This window comes from Alosa sapidissima, chromosome 6, assembly GCF_018492685.1.
Source record: "Alosa sapidissima isolate fAloSap1 chromosome 6, fAloSap1.pri, whole genome shotgun sequence".
In the NCBI taxonomy this organism is placed as follows: Eukaryota; Metazoa; Chordata; class Actinopteri; order Clupeiformes; family Clupeidae; genus Alosa; species Alosa sapidissima.
In genome coordinates, this window is record NC_055962.1 from 35,635,023 (window position 1) to 35,657,065 (window position 22,043).

The 22,043-nt window shown below is 43.6% G+C and overlaps 1 protein-coding gene across 1 annotated transcript in view; it reads right to left on the reverse strand.

Moving 5' to 3' along the window:
- Positions 1 to 10,749: 10,749 nt before the first annotated feature.
- scara5 (scavenger receptor class A, member 5 (putative)) overlaps positions 10,750 to 22,043 on the reverse strand; it is a 49,642-nt gene continuing 38,348 nt past the window's right edge. The window contains exons 7-9 of the mRNA XM_042095980.1: positions 20,688 to 20,756; positions 14,178 to 14,366; positions 10,750 to 10,898 (exon numbers count right to left, since the gene is read on the reverse strand). Coding sequence (XP_041951914.1) covers positions 10,765 to 10,898; positions 14,178 to 14,366; positions 20,688 to 20,756 — 392 coding nt within the window. The 3' untranslated portion in view covers positions 10,750 to 10,764. The remainder of the gene's footprint in view (positions 10,899 to 14,177; positions 14,367 to 20,687; positions 20,757 to 22,043) is intronic.

The window sequence follows — 22,043 nt, forward strand, 5'->3', positions numbered from 1 at the left end:
AAGAGAAAGAAAGAAAGAAAGAACGAGGCAGTGAAGGGAGGGAGAAAGACAGAACTACATGCTACAGGAAGGATAGAAGCCAGTCTATGCAGAAGAACAGGGTCTTTTCTCCACTGAAACACTACTTCCTCGTGCAACTTGCGAATTTGCCCCAGGTGGTCTAGATTGGGGCTTGGGAGGACTGTACTTTCAATTTGGAGGAGTTGCTTGTCTACCCACCCACCCATTTGATTGCTGTTTGCCATCCTTAGCTCTTCTACATCATTACCACATTTTGATTCACTGCTGGGTCAGAGTCAACACCATGGAAAGTGTGTGTGTGTGTGATAGATAGATAGATAGAGAGAGAGAGAGAGAGAGAGAGAGAGAGAGAGAGAGAGATAATATGTATGCATACTACATAACATGAATAACATTGTTACTGTGTCAGTTTGTGGAAAACCAGTAATGAACAGGGAAATGGCTCCGGCACAAAAGCAGATGGAGGCTATCATTACAGGAAGCAGGATCAGGGACAATCCCTGTCTCAATCCAGGAACAATAATCCTGACCTGACAAATAACCCTTTATGCAACTTTTAAAACAAAAGCAGGAAAGGAACTAGGACATATGGGAGCGTTTGTTATGCTATAATGATCCTGTCAATATTTATTTTAAATAATTTTGACCTTTATTTGATTGTATGTCACTGACAACTAACAAGTTGCTAGTTTATATTTAAATGTTTCAAATGTTAAAAGTTAACGGCCCTGTGCAGTCACTTTGTCAAGTCAGATAATCTTGATTAATTTTGTGTATGAGGTGCTTGACTCTTAGGTTCTCTCAAAAAGCCAAGACTTCAAACAACTAGCACTGACAGCAGGAAGTCTTCTAGGCCTCATCCACTTTTGCAGATGCCATACACAGTTTTGGTTTCTCAAAATTGGTAATTTGAGACTTACAGTATTCCAAAGACATGAGAGTGTTGTGTAGCTTGCTTGACATTATGGTATTGCAGATCTCTTCCTTTGCTATTGGTGCTAATTATATATAGTTTTCTTTCCTTGTTTTAAAACATTTTAAAAACCTGAAACAAATGCTTGTTTTAAAACATTTCAAAAACCTGAAACAAATGCTGTAGATGTGTGAAATGCACACTTAAATTGGTAAACATGATCAGTAACTGCTGGTTCAGAATTGCCCTAAATTAGCCGGTCAGGAAGAGTTTTATAGTATTCATTTCAAGTTTAGCAGAATTACGTTTGAAGGTCTGATGTTTTACATTGTGCGTACAGTTCTCATATTTGTTCTAGATCTGTACTTCCTTGTGATTTAGTGTCCAAACCCCTTCTCTCAGTTCCTCAAATGTTTCCTTACGCAACACCAATGTGAAAACAACTGAAAACATATGAAACAATCTTGTGAATCTTAAAGCACACTGCAATAAAAAAAGGGACAGGCATGCATGAAACCGGAATGTAAAAGTGACATATGACCTCTCCACTCTCCCCCATACTAAGAATTGAATAATTTCATAATGTCGTGTTAATGTTATGACTTTGTTATGGTGTTGACACTGGAGGCTGGTGAAGGCTGTTTCATCTGTAGGCTGTGCAGTGTGTTTCTCTTCTCCTCTCTGCTGCATTTGACTCATCAGGTGCACTGTGGCAGATGACAGGAGGGGTTTCCCAATAGAGAAGTAACAAGTTTCCATTTAACAAGTCTGCAATGGAGAGACACAGTCAGTAAATTAAAATCGAAGAGGCTCTTTTTTTCCCACTTGGCTCAAAACAAAACAGCGCCAGACACATAGTGGCAGTAATGCGATATAGTTTCAGCTCTTTGATCTCCACCATTCGCCACTCGCCCCCTTAAACTTGCATGTACACCCTCATATTTTTTTCCCACTTTCTAGTGATTTGATGTCGAGCAGAGATGAATTTACCGGCACTAGAGATGTGAGCAAAACAAGTGATGCTTTGAGCCTCTTTGGTATAGATCTCTGCTCTGAAATGATACTGCAAGTCTGCACTTGCAGGGTGACTTGAGGTTCTTCCAGGTAAATTCAAGTGAACTGCCCATGCATTGTTGTCCAGAAATTATGCTGCTATATTTGGCTGTGTATGAGCATACTCCAAATCCTGGCAAAGCCTTTTCAAGACGGTGTAATTAAAATGTTTTCACACCTTGTGAAGTTGGGTTTGTTATTGCTGTGGACAGAAAACAATACATAACTCACCCTGTGGCTCCTTTTGGAAACACACTGACAAACAACATTTTTAATTGGACATTAGGCTGTTGGCAGTTTGCATTTGTATTTTGTACACCATTCATGTTTCAATGATTTCACTTTGTTTGTTTCTCTCTCTCTCTCTCTCTCTCTCTCTCTCTCTCTTTCTCTGTCTGTGTGTGTGTGTGTGTGTGTGTGCGTGCGTGTGTGTGTGTGTGTGTGTGTGTGTGTGTGTGTGTGTGTGTGTGTGTGTGTGTGTGTGTGTGTGTGTTCATGTGTTTGTGCAGAAAGAGAGAGAGAGAGAGACAGAGAAAAACAAGAAGATGGATAGAAAAAAAATATTGAAAGTAAAAAGGTTTGATAAATAACCTGTGAGGTTTTGTGAACTTCCTCTTTCAAGCCTTATCAACAGTTATCAGGAAATTGTGTTTGGTGTATGATGATTGCGCAGACAAGGCTCGCTGCCATAAAACAAGACTGTTTCCATTGCGTCCTCCAAAAACTATTTTCACCAAAACAACACATACAGGTGCATTGAGCTATGTGTGGTCTGGAAGGATGAGCATTGATTAAAATATGTCAGCATTTTTCAGTAAATGGAGCAAAACCAAAATCCAAATATTATGCAATATTAGAAACTGCGTATTTGTGTGTAGTGAAGATGTGGGTCCATATGCTGTTCATAATATGGGAAGAGTTGTGGCAGTAATTAGAGTAGGACTATGTCAGTGAGTGTTCAGGGTTTTGGCGGTGACTAGAGTTAAGGGTCGTGGCAGTGGTTGCTTGCCAGGGTGAAGCAGATTAAAAATTGAAGGGTCATATAACAACAACCCATTACATTTAGATAGCACCGAAAGAGCTTTACAGTGAAGGGGCAAGCTCACTGACCAACACCAGTATGGTTGCACTCAGTCTGAGGTTGGATCCTATAACTGAGACAGGCACATGTAAACCTTTTCAACACCAAATGACAAAGCACTTGTCAGAGAGTGGACATGCATGTAGATGAAACTGGCTGTGATATATTCCGTGTCAAATCAGATACGGTTGCACCGTCTCAGATTTTGTTCAAACCTTGTCTACATCATGAATGGGTCCCAAAACCAAAGCCTGTAAAATATTTCTGTTCAAATTGTATGTCTTCATATTATGTTCATCTTCAGTTTTACAGCCTGAAAAACACATTATCTGGGAAGCAATGTTTGGGCATTAATATCACGAAAAGTACTATTCATATTATATTAAATGAATGGGCATACAGTACTATTCATATTATATTAAATGAATGGGCATACAGTACTATTCATATTATATTCATATTATATTAAATGAATGGGCATACAGTACTATTCATATTATATTAAATGAATGGGCATACAGTACTATTCATATTATATTCATATTATATTAAATGAATGGGCATACAGTACTATTCATATTATATTAAATGAATGGTACTATTCATATTATATTAAATGAATGGGCATACAGTGTAAAGCAGAGCAGAGTAAAGTAAAGCAGAGTGTAAAGCAATCACGTGAAAAAATCAAGGGTGAAAAAATGTACGAAAACATTGAAATGGGAAAAAAAAATATTTTAGGTCTAAGTTCTGGGACCTGAACAGACCAGTGGTTCTCAAACTTTTTGTCATTACCCACTTTGGAGGTGAGGAAATTTCAAGCCCCACTTGACCCTATCAACCCGGCAAAATGGTAACGGTCAAATATCTTCTTTTTTTTTTTTTTTGCATTTTGGTTCCAAGTTACATTTCCCGTCTCGGTCCGCTGGATTAATATAATAATAATAATTTTCTTGGATCCTGTCTGATTTGACACGGAATGACCCAATAGCATTGAAAGCCTAACAAGTCCAGTGAGGCATAATTGTACAGTATTGCCCCAGTGCTCACCACTGGTACTGTTGTATAACAGTAATGAATTAAGTTCATCCTTAAATCAGTATTTGTGTTCCTACAACTTTCAGATACGTGTTTGGAACAATGCAGGTCAAGTTTTATATTATGTTCACTGGGGACTCCTGGTGGTCATTGAGGTAAAGTGCAGCTTTGACTGAAGTTTTGAAGAGATTTGGAGCAGGTTTGTCTGGTTTACTAAATGTCAGTTGTCACATTTGTGAGTCATAGAACAGCCCTAGATCATAGAATTGGCCAAACATTAGAATCTATTTCATTACATCATATCATATCTTATGCCAGCAGCCAGACCAATGAATACCGTTCTCTGATCTGATGGACATTGTGTTGTTGGAGCTGCCATCTTCCGGATGAGACATTAAACCGAGGTCCTGACCCATTGTGGTCACTAAAGATCCCATGGCACGTATTGCACAGAGAAGGGGATTCCCCGGTGAACTGGCTAAATTCCCAACCTCGCTCTTTCATTTGTTTAACTGGCTCATTCATTCATTCCTTCCCCAGCTCTGCACCTCAAGCTAATGTGTGGTGAGCATTCTGGCCCATAATGGCTGCTGTGCATCACCCAGGTGGGTGCTACACATTGGTTATGGTTAGTGAGGTCCCCACTTCACTCTAAAGCACTTTGGGCGCCTTGATAAAGCACTATATAAATGCAAATTGTTGTTGTTGTTGATGTGTCAGTTACTGTATATATGGCAGTTAAAGTTTATGTTACTAAGTAGTATAGTTCTAGTTATACAGTAGCTGTCACTTTCTCTCGTCAGACGTCTGCTTTCACTGAATATGGGTTAGCTGGGTATATGTGTATATATATATCAGTGTTTCCCACATAATGAATTCTATTTGTGGTGGTAGGTTTGCAGAAACTTGAATGCAACAGTTTTTAGCAAATTAGCGCAGCGTGGTTATGATGCTAACCAGATTTAAGCACAATTTTTAGTTAGTACAACCTGGAAAATCATTGTGTGGTGGTCAATGTTGATATTGTGGTGGGCCGCCACAAATAAGTCAATGTATGGGAAACACTGTATATATATATATTGGTATATATTATTAATATGGGTCTATTAGTATATATCATACTTCCACTGAATATGGGTGAGCTGGGTCAGATTTGCTCAGGTATTGGGTGGGTGGGGTGACACCGCAGTGATATACGGTATACACTAGCTGCGCACTAGCAAATGAGGAACAAGTCAGGCACTTCTCTTATAGCAAATCAGTCCGTCTCATCCTGTGTGAATGACACAGAGCGCTCTGCATGCTCGCTATATGTAGTTACTCTTTTAGGAAATCCAAAGGCAAATACTGTGTCAAACAGCCACAGGAGATGCACATGCAGTAGTAGTAGTAGGCCTTTATTGTCACATACCTCACAAGTGCCCACAGAGAGAAGATATTCTGCACACTGGGATGTGGAGTGGACTCAGAGTCATGTTGTGATCTATGTGGTCAGTAGAGGGTGCCAAAGCTGCACAACTAACCTTATGGCTTCACAATCTGGACCACAATCTCAAAGGTTCGCTCATAGTGAATTAAGAATCAAATTCATTTACTGGGACGCACAGTGGCCAACTTTATAAATCTCCCCACATCTGTGGTGTCTCAAGAGTCCCGCCCACTCGACATGTTCTGCATTGGCAGGACTCCGCCCACTCGACATGTTCTGCATTGGCAGGACGCGGTGATGGACAGGCGTGTCCGTATGTAATAAAAGAGCCATGATGCTCACAGACATGTGCTGTCTTCTCTTCCTCCTCTCCTGTCTTCCTCCTCTCCCTCCTTCCTTCTCTCCTCTCCCCCTATCCTGGTGGTGCCACCAGACCCTGCAGGTTAAAGGGAAGCCCAGTACAGAACATCAGCACCATCAGGCTCCACCACCACGATATTTTATCTAGCGGTGTCCAAGTTGCCATGGTCGTTTTCAACACGTCTGATTGAGGGCATTAAGTAGTGCAATAATTTCAGTTAAGAAGGCCTAACCACAGGCCTGCTCTGGCCAAGTCAAATGATCAAGTTCCACCAATGCAAAGAGTTTCAATCAATTCTAATCAACATGAGGCAGCTGTCAGCCTGCAGTCCAAGATGAGAGTGCTCTGACAGGGGTTTTTTTCACAGGGTGTCGGACGTGTGTTTGCCTCCAATCCCACAGTGCACACTTTTATGTGGAAAAGATCCAAAAGCATTCATCCCCCATGCTTGTCCACTGCCAGGTGTGGACTCTGTGTGGTCCCACTGTCCCACAGCTATCAAGACCAAAAGCAGCCCAGTGAAGCTGCTCTCAGGCCAGCCTGTTCCTCTTTCAGAACTTGGCTACAGCCCACGGCCCAGAGGTGAGACTGATCTCAAGAATTTACAGATTTGACACACATTTGGAGCGAAAGCCTCCATTTCATTCATTACTTACCGTCATGACTTTGGGCAGCTGTGCCTGTGTGTGTGCGTGTGTGTCTGTGTGTGTGTCTATGTGTCTCTCTGTGTGTGTGTGTGTGTGTGTGTGTGTGTGTGTGTGTGGCATGCATGCATGCATGAGCCTGTGGATGGTGCACATGTGTGCACAGAATGTGGTTGTGTTTTTGTGTGCATGTTAAATATTTGCGGGCTGGCCCTCGTTTGTGTGTCTTTCTTAAATGATGTCAGCACAGTGAAGGCGTACTGATTAATGTCCACTAGACCCTCTCTCCAGATGGGTCCAGTTACGGCAAACCACCCTGCAATGACACTGTGACATAATCCCATTGTAACTAACTAATGAAAATAGTTGGGATGATTGTTACTAAGAGGGAGGAAGTGAATGAATAAGAGTGTTTGCGGGAGAGAGAGAGAGAGAGAGAGAGAGAGAGAGAGAGAGAGGGAGAGAATTGCAGACATTTAGCCTGACCACAGAAAGGGATGTTTCTCTCAATGTTTGTCTTGTTAACTCAGGCAGTTGTCACTGGGTCGTTGGTTGTTATAGGTAGTTTAGATTGAGAATAAACTCTTTGGTCAAGAAAGCCACGGCTGATCATAAAGGGAGTGCAGTGACATGTCATCAGCTTTATTTATGTTTGAAGTTACCATGGCTGTGGTTGTCTCCATAGTACATTCCTACAACATGCGTCCACAGACAGGCTCAAGCAAGCCCATGTTTATCTGAAGGCACAGGCAACCAAAAATAAGTCATTCAGCTTCCATATCATACTAGATGTATGTGTCTTGTAGCCAGTCAACACATGTTATTTCTGCCAACATCTGACATCTGGCTTGTGTAGCTGTTGCTCTGTGGAGGCCACTGTGTTAGGTCTGCTGTAACAAAAGCAGCTACCTCCAACATGTAATTAGCAAATCCGTTTGTGCAATGACCACTCCGCATCATAAACACACACACACACACACACACACACATTATTGTCCTCTGGTGGCTTGTCTGTCTGCTGCTCATTTGACTGGAGAAAAACAAGTTCAGTGGATCCACCCCCAGATGTTACCCTAATTTCACACAAGTGCTCAGATAAGTGGAATCAATGTGGTCCACTGTGTCGCTGCCTAAAACATCAGACTCAAAATGCCCTTTGGATTTCAAACTGACTGGCCAGCAGAATTCAAAAGGAAAGATTTTGAAGTTACTGCCAAAGACGAAACATTTTATCATTGTTTTTTTTTCTTTTTTAAAGTCTGAAAAAATGTATCTGAATGTATCTAGCCATTGTACTCCCTGTCCTCTCCAGTACAACTGTGTTATTATCACACGAAAGGATAGAAGCTGGAGGACTGTTCTAGAAAGTCTTTCCTGCCCTCTGCTGTAACAATTTACAAGAACTTCCCTTTGTACTGGGAGAGCAGAATCCTATTCTAGAGACAGTGTATAGTTTACAATCAATTGCACGGAGACATCATATCTTAAATGTGTTTGTAAATAATTTGCCTTTGGAGATGAATAAAGTACTCTATCTATCTAGAAACAACAGGGTGAGGATCTAACAGCCTGGTTGTTCTATCAGTAGTAGCCCACTTGCCGATTAGACCAGTATGTGGAAACACGCTGTATATTCACCATTGGTTTGCGTGCTGCTGGACTTAGTTTCCTGAGATCACCTGGAGAGGTTCTGCCTCTACTCCCTAAGGGCACTGAGCTGCAGAGCCCTCGCTTTAGCGCCCTGATTGGAGGCGACAGTCCGTGGGCTCTGACTCCCTTTGTTCTCCTCGCTTTTTTTGAGGCCTGCTGCACGTTCAGATGATCAGTTGATTCTGTTGGAATCATTCCCATATTCGTTGGGCATGTGGGAACCATCACAGGTAATTGTTCTCCAGCTGTCAGCTGAGAGAGGCGGCATTTGAGGTCTGCTTCTTTTTATAGACTTCTTTTTAGTTTCCTAATGTCTGTTTTATAAAGTACATCAGGGGTCTTTGGTTACCTTGCTTTCTGTTCGGCAGTGTCATGACACTCAGCTTCATCAACAAGTAATGGAGGCCTTATGTTTAAACAAAAAAAATCCTTTATTTTCTCCAACAATATATAACAACAAATCAAATCAAATACTGTAACTGGTATTGCCTCTGAGATTGAAGTAGCTTTACAGACACATAAAATATGCTTCTCTATGATGTTTATAGTTCATATACATTCATATACAAGTAAATATGTATTTGTGTCTTTGCATCTGAAAAAGAAATACAACTGACAGTTTTGACAAACAAAAAAATAAAACCGGGAATAATGCTGGTAAACATTTCTGGAGCTCTGGAAGGAGCGTCATTGTGGAGGAGACCTCCCTACAGGAGAACATCCAAGCCTCTCAGTGCTACTCATTGCAGAGCTGAGGCTGCTGCTTGTCCACCAGAGCACGAGCTCATGTCTAATTCATACAGCACGACAGGCTCCACGCAGCCCCCCCCCTGCTAACGCTAACGCTAGCTCAGTGGCTCAAGAGGCCTAGACCAGTGGGCCCTGGCTGTGTGTGCTTGCCGTGTGTACAGCATGATATTGGTCATAATGATGAACTAGGCGTCTATATAAAGAAATGGCAGCGTTTTAGAGAACCATTAGGCCCCTGGTGGAGTGGCACATTTCCAAGGCGGGAAGTTGTACGATGGTCAGTTTGTGATGCAGTAACACATCTAAATACTGTAGGGAGGGTCAGTTCGGACTAGTGTGTGGTTTTTAAAAACAGCTGTGGTGAAACCATTAAAAGCATGTCTGTGCTGCCAACAGCTAACTACAACAAAAGTTAAACAATATTGTAGATGTACATAAAATAAACTGCTAAAGTGCTATGGTATGTTACTTATAATGAAGTAAGACTACATAATGACACTGATCACACATATAAAACATAAATGCATTGTTGGAAAATGTAATAAGCAATGGCACTTTTCAGTCCAGCTGTAAATGATAGCAATCATGTCCTTGAGAGAGAGAAAGAGAGAGAGGAAGGGAGGGAGACAACATTAATACTAAGTAGAGATTCATTGTGTGTTGTCTTTGGCTGCTTTGAAATACTGTTTGATTAAGCTCCATTGCAGCGTTGAAATACTGGGCTTAAAGAACGCCCTTGAGGGATGTACGGTGCAGGCCACACAGACAATCTAGCTGTCCGCAGAGCGTAGCTGTGGAGCATTAGTCACATTTGTGTTTGCAGCAATAAAACTACATTAGCTTTTGAATGGCATCTGTTACTCTGCCAGAGGCTATATTCCACATAGTAGTGGTCGATTCAAGTACGGAAATGGCCTTGTCAGTCAAGAGTATTCGGGGGGGGGGGGGTGAGATCCCAACTTCACGTAATTTATATAAAACCCCTGCTTTCATTACATCTTGTTACCAATTTAGTGTGTCAGTCTACCTTGGGCAGTAAATTGGTGCATTTGTGGTCAGACATGGGGGTTTCCAAACATAAACCAAGCCGAGGGAAGTGGCATGTTTGGCAAAGCTCGACAGTACGTGACTTGGTTTAGAGGAGGGCAGAGGTACCGGGAAAGCATTACGCTACCATTATAAAATTGTACATAAAAAGACCCATAAGTATCGTGATGTTAAAATTCACCAGTCAGAGAAATGCACGCACCCGCACACACACACACACTCTCTCACACATACAGTACATAAAGACACACACACAAACACACACACACACACACACACACACACAGTTTAATCAGCTCTCTGAAGCTCACATCCATTAGACATGCACGGCCCTTGTTCCCACTCTCGCCTGCTTCCATCCCCAGCCGGGTCACCGCATGTTACTGCCCATTGTTTTGGTCGGATCTTCTTGGCAAGAGACTCAGGTTTTTTTGTTGTTTATTTTTTTTGGGTCGTGCCAGCCAATGGCGACACCAACTCTGTCCAAAGACAAGAGCCGACCCAGAGCCCCCCCCCCCCCCCAGTGGGGCCCGTTGTCGAAGCATGCTTTTCTCAAAACTGTCAAATCGATTCGCGCGGCGCGGACCAGGAAGTGCGGTGTCTTTGATGCGCCTCACCCAGGCTGTCAAGTCACGCTCCTGCCGCATAACAAGTTAGTTCATTCTGGCCTTTCCAAACACGTAGGAGGGGGAGCACGGCGAGGTGCGTCGGAGGGTCGGTGGGGGTGTGGGGGGGTTGTGTTGGGGGGGGGGGGGGGGGGGGGGAAGGGGGTTGCTTTTAGGTGTTACACGTCACCCCCGCATCTTCCACATGGCCACAGTTGGTCCTGCCCCATCCGGAGAACTTGCACTGGTGAATGGTGTCCTCAGTGCCAACGCAGGCCACATCGTCCATCCAAATGAGACCGGTGCCTGTGGGGCAGGTAGGGGAGAGCACAGCGCAGGGTTAGAGAATGAGAGCCACCTTTCAGCAGCTCAAGCAGAGCGTACCGCGCTCGACCACATGCTTTACATAATCATATCTCATTTTTCCACTTCCCGCCTGCCATCGCAATTTTGCACGTCATGAAAGTGACATGATTAAAAAGAGGCTATTTATTTTAGTGATCTGCTATAACACATATAACATTGTTGGTTGAATACCATACAAACACAACTGCGTTGGACATTATTCATCTCTTGTAACAGTAATAGGTAGGATTTTATTTTGATGCTAAAATACAGTTCAGAGTGAATATGTGTGAGCATGTCAGTGCCAGAGGACTGGTTGAAAGGTTAAAAGTGTTTATTCGTGTCTCTCTCGTTCTCTCCCTTGGAAAGCCCTAATATGAGTCAGATATCTGGCATAGACATGAAACACTTCAATGACTCTCCAAACAACCCTTTCTCTCTTTCTCTTGCACTCCCTTCTTTTTCTCTCTCTCTCTCTCTCTCTCTCTCCCCTTGTCCTTCCTCTGAAATTTGTGCAGGCACCACACAGGGCAGCCAAGTACCACCCAAGAGGACCTCTGGCAGAGGGGTTCCCACTGAAAGTGTCTTTACTGCCTTTATTAATTATCTAACACATTAGATTCTAACAAAACCACCCATCTCTCCATCTCTCTCTCTCTCTTTCTCTCTCTCTCTCACACACACACACACACACACACACACACACACACACACACACACACACACACAGACCTTGTTTTGAGCAAGGCCAGAAATTATTTCCAGGCACGACGAAACGATCCCAGCTCTTGACAGCTTAATGAATTGGTTGTGTTCGGTCCACTGTGCAAAGCACTGTCCAAATCCTCTTTTAAGGTGCCACCATTCTTTTATGAGGCAGAATAAATCAGTGGCTTTACTTTGAGCCATCTTTTTATAACTCGTTATCTTTCGCAAGCATTCGAAGGATGTAAGCACTCTACTCTAAAGTTATGACTTGGGGTGTGAAGGTTGAAGCTGTCTTCTTAAAAATTCAATTTTCGTGCTTTTTGAGAGGCTGGTTAAGAGACTGGTTAGGAGGTTGCCTTTCATAAGGATTCAAAAGGAGGTCACTATACTCTCCCTCAGTCCAAGAGCACACATTTAGGTAAAGGGAAAGTTTCATTGGCTCTGATGGATTTTTCTGTCCTTCTAACGCCATGGTTCCAAAGTTTAGTGACATACAGTATATTAAAGAGTCACAGCTTAAGGCTGACAAATACAAAAAATGTCTAAGGGTCAAAACATGCCAGATATCATATAATGTACAGTATTGTTTTTGTTTGAGAGTGTTTGTGTGTAGAACACTTTAGACTGTAATTCATCTCATAATGTGAACATTGCCAAAACACTCTCACAGCGTTCCAAAGTCCAAAGTGAAAACAAGAGAGCACGTTAGAACATGAAGAGGACTTCATATCAATCCTGCGTATATGTACAAATATTCCCCATGACTGATTACAAAACATCCTGAGAGGCCTTTCCAGGCTGTTAAGGCTTACTCATGCTCCGCCAGGCGTCCATCTACGCAAGCATCTCTCACAAGCTGAGAGCTTAAAATGAATGTGTTGAAAACAACACAACTTGCATTGTTTTTAACACATCTCTTTCTCCAGATAGGGACAACACATTAGTGTGAGAGCTTGCAGATGTGCAGCGGCGTTCAACCCCACCACCACCACCACCAGCACCCAGTAGGGCTGTTAGCGGTCCGCTGCGGGTCCAAGCGTCCACGCACAGATTTGAAGAACGACCACAGAGAGCTGACCAGACCAGTCCCGAGTCCAACCCTCTGCACAAGTATGAGTCATCCCCGCGTGGAACGAGGTCAAGTTGTGGATCTTTTGAGGAACACTCTGTTTTGCATGCTGCCTCATGCAAATGTGTTTTAAAGCACAATAAGTATGCAATGTACTTTAATATAGCAGTCCAACAGCTGCAGGATATTAATATATCCCATATTTTCTGTGACGAATAAAATTTTTTCTTTTATAGACAACATGTTTACCAAAACCCATTCACAGGATTATGTGTTGCTTGTAATAACAATTTTTCAAAGATATTTGCGCATTATCATCCATGATTAATATCACAAATCATGGTGGACTGCATGTGTGGAGTTGAGGTCTGACTCAAAGCAGCTCACGGACAAACATCTTCACAGCAGCGCGGAAAATGGCAGTGTCGGTGTCACGTGTTCAAAGCACAGATGTTTACTTGTGTCTGATACGAGATTAATGACATTTTCATTTTTTAAAGTATGTTGATACATTTTCAGCTTTTCATATTTACTTCATATTTGTTGAGGCTCAAAACAATTGATGTGTTTTAGTGATGACAGTGTTTTAAACAAAACACCATTCTTTAAACAAAACACCAATGGGCGTCATACGTGATTTCAGAGCAAAACAAATAACTGCTTATTTTAGCTCAGCTCTCTCAATACTAAACTCTCCCAAGAATTTGGTGGTCAGTTTAGCAAACTGCAAAGGACACTTTGACAGATACTATAACAAATCATTATATATAGTCTTTTCTAAACAAGACATAATGTAAAGAATTTCTGTAGCTGAAAGTAGGCTAAGTTATGGTGGTGGACAACCAGATTCATGTTACCATAGAGACTGTTTTGATGGCATCCCTATAAACTCCTATTCATCTCCAAAAGTGACCCAACACAGCGGGCTGTAAAATACCTCCTAAAAGCACAATGGACAAAACAAATGGTCTCAAGCATTTCCAAGGTCCATAAATGTGGACTGATCACTCTATTGGATCTGACCTTTAGAGCTGGTCATTATGGGATGCAGACGGAGATGAAAGGACAGACCTGCCTCTCCTGGTTACATTACCACAGAACCAGGAGCAGTGTTGACTATTATTATTATTATTATTATTATTATTATTATTATTAAACATTATTATTTGTTCAGTAAACAGATAAATATAGAACTGGTTTCCTTCTATTACTAGATACAGTAACTACTCCAGTTGATATGTGTTCATGCTCTCTGTAAGATGGTGGAACTGTGTCAAACTGACCTCATCAGTTTATACTGACAGTGATAAATATTATGGGGGAAAAAAACTTGAAAGATCATTTGGGAGGACAACTCGAGAATACCAACGCAATCCCCCAGACCAACAACGCAAAGGCAATATAAGTGATGAAATATGTCACTAACATGATGTATCAGGGAATCACCATTTGAACAGACTCACCCTGGCCGAAGCGTCCGGTCTTGTGGACCTCTTTGGCTCCTCGGAAGCCCAGCATCCTGCACACCACATCTCCGTCCTTCTTATCCCAGACGTCGTCACACACGGTGCCCCAGCGTCGCTCGTGGAACACCTCCACGCGGCCCTCGTGAAGACCCGAGCCGTTCACCAGCCTGACCAGCGTCGCCTCCACTGCATCACACACACACACACACACACACACACACACACAATGTAGCAGTTGTGAAATGAGCATCCAAAGTTGTCCAGTTTGAGACGTCAGCTCATACCTCATAGGCCGAGTATGCGAGACGCTGAGCCTTTTACAAAGGCGTTTATAGCTTTGCTAATGTGTCCAAGTGAAAGAAGATTTCAGAGTTTGGATGGACTGGGCCTTTTCCCTAAAGAGCTTAAAAATCATGGAACTGGAGAGCTCAATGGGAAATAAATGTGTTGGAGTGGAAGCTAATTACTGGTAGAAGCTAAAAAGCATTTAGTGTCTGAGGAGCTGGATGGACTATGTCCTATGACAGGTGTCTTCTAATTACATCTGAACAAGTAACAGGTGACAGTAAAAATAAATAATCAGAGAAATTTCCCAACAGCCAGTACTGTGATGGGGTCATCATTGCAATCATTTCAAGATGTGCCTTTTACTCGGTGCCCTAAATGATAAATTATTTAATAAATCCAATCTCTCTCTCTCTCTCTCACTCCCTCAGTTCATCCCTCAGTTCATCTTGCGCTCTCTCTCTCTCTCTCTCCCTCTCTCTCTCTCTCTCTCGCTCTTTCATTCCCGCAACACAGCATAAGTGAGCAACAGCATGTGATATCTATCTAGTCAGGGAGTCAAGGCTTCCATCTTCCATGATCTACCTGCTTGCTGACGTCTTGGGGAATTGTCTGTCAGAGATTAACATCCGTCATTGGCCCTCACGTGTGTCAGATAAGAGGGAGGTGTCAATAATGATGGCTACCTTTTATCTGCACAGCACTCCCATAGATAGATAGATAGATACTTTATTGATCCCCAGGGGAAATTCAAGATCTCAGCAGCATACAGACAACATAAGTACATTCTTTAACAGCAGAAAGAGTAATTAAAGTATATAATATAAAAACACAACTAAGCAACTAAGCCCTCCATCACTCCATCGTGCCATATGGCCATATTAATTCGCCGCTGCGATAGATGTAAATCTCCAAGACAGGCCTCGGAAGAGTGCAGGAACATCCTGCAAATGCATTGCAGATGCTGGCCCATGCTTGGCCTGAGGAAGGCGTCCAATCGGGAACTGATTAGAAACACATGTCCTAATACAGACAAACAGGGACGTTTCCAGCTCGCGCACTCGCTCTCTCTCTCTCTCTTTCTCTCCCTCTCTCGCTCTCTCCCTCCCTCCCTTTCTCTCTCCCTCTCGTCAGAGTTTATCCCAGTTACAGCCTAGAGAAAGAAATTCTGTGCTGTTAAAAGGCTCAGGAGTGGGTCTGGGTTGTTTGTGCATGTGTTAGTGTGTACTCGTGTGGGTTTGTGTGTACGCGCGTGCTTGTGCATGTCAATTAGTGTTTATGTCTACAGTGTTAAGACTGTGAGTGTGGAAGTGCTTGTATGTTCCTGTGTGTGTGTGTGTGTGTGTATGGGCATGTGTATGCATGCGTGTGTTTCATCATCTTGCATGGTCAAGGACGGGACCAAAATTGTACAGCTGACGGCTACAAGGCTCTGTGACTAACAGGCTGCATTTGTGCAGGGCTTAGACTGTTCGTGCAGAATCACTGACATGAAATATTTCCTTCAGGAAATTCGCCTTCACAAACTGCACATGGAATCAAGCCTGGCTGCTTTACCTATTTTTGAAGCATGTACAAGGTTACGGATATTTTGGTTATGTGGATATTACCTTTAGCTGGGCTAAAAAAAAAACAGGTCAACACAATGCACTGGGACATGCTAAAGAGCGTGCGGATGTGGTTTAGTGCAAGGCCTACCCCAACGCTCACAAATGTTCTTTTCTGTGACCAGTCAAACAAATCAGCCATTTGATATGGATGTGAAAAACGACTTTAGAAAAAGAAGGGAAATGAGATTTTGTAAGTAATAACTTGACAAAGACCGACTGGCCAAGAACTTCACGTTCGGCTAATGTAACGGCTTAAAGCACAATATGCTTATATCCCACAAACCAGTTTATCAACAGCCAACCTAGCCTCCAAGGGAGGTTGTCATTTGTACAGCATCACTACCTCCATTTTCTCTGCAAAACGATATGGTTTACATTAAGGCCGCATGGTTGAATGTCCATGTCAAAGAGCGGAGCACGGAGTGTGTTATGTGTCTCCTGGTATCTCTGGCCCCTGTGGGTCACTCCCACGGGGACCTGTGTGTGTGTGTGTGTGAGGTTTTGGCTCCTTAAGATGTATATCAGTGGCCTGGGCGTGCCAGTACTCCATTAGTGGACACCACAGGGGCCCAGGTGCGGTGCTACGTCCCTCTGTGTGCACGTATTAGTACTGGACCGTGTTCGCATCGGACGCATCTGGACTGTTACAAGGACGGCTTGAGCGGGGGAGTGCTGGCGTCACTGTCGTGTTTGTGTGGTCTGCCCCCCCCCCCCCCCCCCGCCTCATTCGTACTGCGTACTGTTCCCACGGCAGCAAATAGAATGCAAACACACCTCCCCCTAACCCCATGTGGCCCAGGGCATGATGGGTAACACGGCCAGGAGGAAATGCCTCACGTCTACGGGAAGTCACTCTATACTCCCCTTGTCACGTACGCGTGTGATATCCAAATCCAGAGAGCACATTCTGTGTTTCCTCAGAGGTGTCTGTATTAGCTTGGTTCACATGACGTTGTGCGGAGTGGATGTTGAGCAATCAGTCAGGACATCTAGTTGATGTTGATAATCTAGGACAAAGTGCTTTGCACTCACACACTGAGATTTAATGCGTCAACTCTTATCTAGACGTAGTGTTGCTGATAATATCAATAGTTAATAAGCACATCCAATGCACTAGTGAAGCTGACAGACGCACTTTGTCAAAAGGAGGTTTCTTACTAGGAGATGAATAGATCAAGAATATTGGAAGTCCTGAGCTTGTTGGAATGGTGAGTTAACCCTGTTTTTGTGGAGTGCTAACCCAAGAAAACATGTTTTTGTGGGTGAAGACCGCTTAAAGCCAGCAAATTCCTGCGTGCAACTTAACCGAATCCGACTAATTGTCCAGACAAAGTAATGAAAAGCAGAAATCGAAACATGTTCCAAAACCCCCAGTGATGTCACCTCTCCTGTTTCACAACTCCCAACGTGTGAGATTTCCTTAAGAGCGAGGGCCAACTCTCTCCCTCCCGTGGGAGACGGCTTGGTAAACCAGCGCTGTCAATACCTTGCAAAACACTCCCTCAACTCATCTCAACGTTTGGCAGACAGATCGAGGTGAACTGGCCCACATTGCTCAGAGTCAGCAAAAGCAAGAGCTGTCCTAGTCCTAGAGGCCGAAGACTCCCCAGTGTTCCTGTTTGGGGTTCAAGTGTGAATACTAACAGCATGTGCATCTGTCTCAAAGGCAGACCAGTAAATGCACACCCACAGCTTACGGTAACACAGGCACTTTGGTAAACTGAAGCACATGACTGCACTGGGGACTCATGTCAAGCTGGTTGTACAACAGTCTTTCTCTTTTTTTTTTTCCTGGAGAGATTTTTTTTCATGACTGGCATATGAGGTGGTTTTTGAGACCCTTTGAAAGTGCTTTAACTCCAAACCAGACATCCATCCCCTATTCCTCGCCTTTACACATGAGAGTGTGTGAGGAGTGTGTGAGGAGTGTGTGAGATGGGGTGTGGAAACACACAGCTCAGGCCTCGTGCCCCACTCTGACCCCACGATTACACACTGGTTCAGATTGAAGGCAACGAGCCCTTGGGGAGAGACGTGTGGAGGTATCAGAGTTGGTGAGCACGTTTGTGGACACTACCCACAGAGATCTGCATGGACACGGCACCGCACATCTGACCACACTGTATGTGCCATCCCCCATGTCTGCCACACCAGTTGGGTGAGAGAGAGAGAGAGAGATAGGCAGATTTGTCATGCCAATAAAGCACTTTTGAATAGAGAGAGAGGGAGGGAGGGAGAGAGAGAGGGAGGGAGGGAGAGAGAGAGAGAGGGAGGAAAAGAGGGAGGGAGAGAGAGAGAGGGAGGGAGAGAGGGAGGGAGAGAGGGAGAGAGAGGGAGGGAGGGAGAGAGAGGGAGGAAAAGAGGGAGAGAGAGAGAGAGAGAGAGAGAGAGAGGGAGGAAAAGAGGGAGAGGAAAAGAGGGAGAGGGAGAGAGAGGGAGGGAGGGAGAGAGGGAGGGAGAGAGAGGGAGGAAAAGAGGGAGAGAGAGAGAGAGAGAGAGAGAGAGAGAGATCCCCGTGTGATATAATCAATGTCAGACAGAGACAAAGACAGAGACAATGATGAATGGACTAAGCAGACAGCAGTGGTGACAGAGCAAGCCGGCCTACATCAAGGACCGTGAAATCCCTGCGTGGAATCCCACAAACCTCATTCATTTACATGAACACACACTTCACACTTATGGAACCAATTTCACAAAAGAGAGAGAGAGAGAGAGAGAGAGAGAGAGAGAGAGAGAGAGAGAGAGAGAGAGAGAGAGAGAGAGAGAGAGAGAGAGAGAGAGATAGAGAGAGAGGGAGAGAAAACTCCACAGCAAAACAAAATAAAATAAAAAAAGACCACACCCTCCTCAATCCTCTTAATTGAGTGGGCCTCTAAGTCACAGCCCACGGCCTCCCCCCACGTACCTAAGTAAAGGGCGAAATCCGTTTCAGATGTTTGGAGCTGTCACTTTGACAGAACCCCATTCCAACTCTCATCAGGCCCAAAATGAGCTCTAATGATGTCATCGAGAAAAAATAATATTTCCCGCTCGGGGGGAAATAACTGCGGCTTTGGGTTTGTTTTCTTTCCTTGCCTGAGAGTACATTGTGGTTTTATTGAAATGGCGTACCTGCCAGAGGGTAGAGGAGGGTGGCACAGAACCCTTTGATTTCACAAAAGGAACACTAACTGCACAAACACTGAGCTGAGAGGCTCTTAGTACACCACTCAGGGGTTGCATTTGCGGAAAGTGATGATCTCAAACTTTAATCAGTGTTCTATGCGACCACTAAGCCTTCCCCATTAGACGCTGAGAACTCAGAGAAAACCTCAAAGCTTCCAACATGGCCATTGCAGCAGATGAATGAGGAGCTGTGCGAGACCGAGGCCAAAGCCGAGGCCGAGGACAGGGGAAAGGTGCCTGGTGCGCTGTCGAACCTGAAACGTGTGTTTGGAGTCGGTCATGTTTTTACAAAGGTCCTCGAGGCGCAGCTTTTACTTGGTCGTAAAGTCACTAGACTGAAATGTACAGGTGATTTGCCTCTTGTTTTGCTTTTGAAATTTACTGGGGTGCTGGACGGAACCACTCACATCGTGGCCAAGATGAACAAATTCCAAAATGCAATAGCTCATCCAGGAGGAAACTAATGGTGTTTTTTTTTCATCTGTAAATGTTTTGGAGGTATTCGTAGACACGACTCTGAAAGAACACATGACACAGCAGACTTATGAGTGTAGTGAGACCTACATTCAGAATGTTTAGCATCAGAATCAGCATTTGTATTCCATCCACTTTTTGGGAACTTTTAAAAGAAGAGACACATTATACAACAAGAACGGCTAGAGAACCTTCTCAGTTGTTTTGTTCAACCTACAGTATAGACCCTTTCAATCTTTTCCTAGAGGGTTTCCAGTTGAAACATTCAAAACCAACACAGGCACTTTGAAATGAAAATGAATCAAACTACTGCATAATGTTCTACAAAATGCTAACATTAAAACTTGTATTTTCAAGTTGTGTTTGTCCACAAGTTACAATTACCTCAATGTTGTTAACTGTGCCACCGGAAATGCCCCAGGAACACTGGATATCATTCAATTTCATGTATGCTATGGCAGTGTTTTTCAACCACTGTGCCGCCGTGAGAGATTATCAGGTGTGCCGCAAAAAATTACCCAAATGTCACTCACTGGTCCAGAAAAGCAACTGTTGCATCAAAGAATTTATAACCACATGCTCTCATTGATTGTATGATTGCACTATTTGTGGTATGCAGGCATTGTACAACGGGGGCCCCATATCCAGTATTCACAGAATCATCACATATCCAGTTCATAACAACAATTAAATTAGATATAGTCACCTACAAATGAAACGGAGGGCGCTTGTTTTATTGAGCAGGTCTTGCATAGAAGCCATAATAAGGCCATATCTGTGTATTATTTGAAATTGTAGGCTGTTGTATGTTTATTTTTTCTTCACACAGGATGTTAGTATGCCGTGGGACATTTTAAGTGTCAAAAGTGTGCTGTGGCACAAAAAAGGTTGAAAAACACTGTGCTGTGGCATTCAAATGTACTTACAGTACAGTGGAGCTCTCACGCAGCATGGTGAAATGGAATCGTACCTGTTCTCTCCCCTGCTCTGTCGCCTCGGTCTCCTTTGTCCCCCTTGGGCCCCCGTTCTCCCCTCTGACCTGTGAGGGAAGAAAAAACACTGTCAGCACGGTGGGCAACGACAGACAGCAGAGAACTGGCATGCACCACTGGACGCAGCAGCACCCCCCACACCTTGACATACCGCACCACTGGACGCAGCAGCACCCCCCACACCTTGACATACCGCACCCTTGGGGACCAGCACCACCACCCCACACCTTGACATACCGCACCCTTGGGGACCAGCAGCACCACCCCCACACACACCTTGACATACCGCACCCTTGGGGACCAGCACCACCACCCCACACCTTGACATACCGCACCCTTGGGGACCTAGGGGAACCCAGGGGAACGTGCAAGGGTGTGGGGTGGAGAATTAAAGGCCACCCTCTGTGGGGGTCTGTGGTTTTTAACCGGCTGCCAATGATGGTATAGCGACAGCAGAGAAACAGAGGTGGGTCTAATCACTGGCTTTACAGGGTATAATAGCTCTAAAATGAAGCCCTTCCTCTGGAGAGAACAAAGTGAGAGAGACCAGACTACTGTAGATCCTATTATTATGCATTAACCTACAGCTTTATATGCCATTCATGCTCTCTAATCTGCAAGATGTGCAGACTTGAACCAGATTGGCCACACTCAAGAAAATAGTATTTTTCCTGTTTAAACTGGTACTTCTGGTTTCAAAAGCAGGACAATTCTATATATTCTGAGCACATTAGAAGTATGTATATATACTTACTGTATATGTCTGAAATCTGATAATAATAACTATAGTGTGTTTCTCTGTCACAGCAACTTAGACTTGCAGACTTTTATGTTTATTTACTGTTGCTCAGCTTACTGTTTGAAGTGGGTCCTCCATCTGAATGCTGTTTAGTGCATTTTGTGAAGCAACATTCGCAAATGTCAGTTTCAATGCACTAATTCAAGACTTTACTGAAACTCTAGGGAATATGGAGTCTTAAGAAACCACAGGCTTACAATAACTACTGTTACGCTCTTGCATATCCATGATGTCATCAAACAGAGTTCAGCTCATGAAATCCGATAGTGGCCTGTTCTACTTATTTGCCTGAAAGTCATCTCTACGTAAGACTTCCCACAGAATGATCAGTGATGTTTATATAGCAGTGACCCAGCATAATAGTACGGTACATTAGCCTTGTCAACACAGCCTTAATGAAAATGTCTTGTTTATTGGAAATCCCCTTTACGTGAAGGTCATGGAAAATATAGTTCAGGGCTGGGGTGTCTGTGGGGTCCTACAGTGTGAAAAGTGGGCCTGCACAAAACTGCATTCATAGTTTTGTTGAACCTTT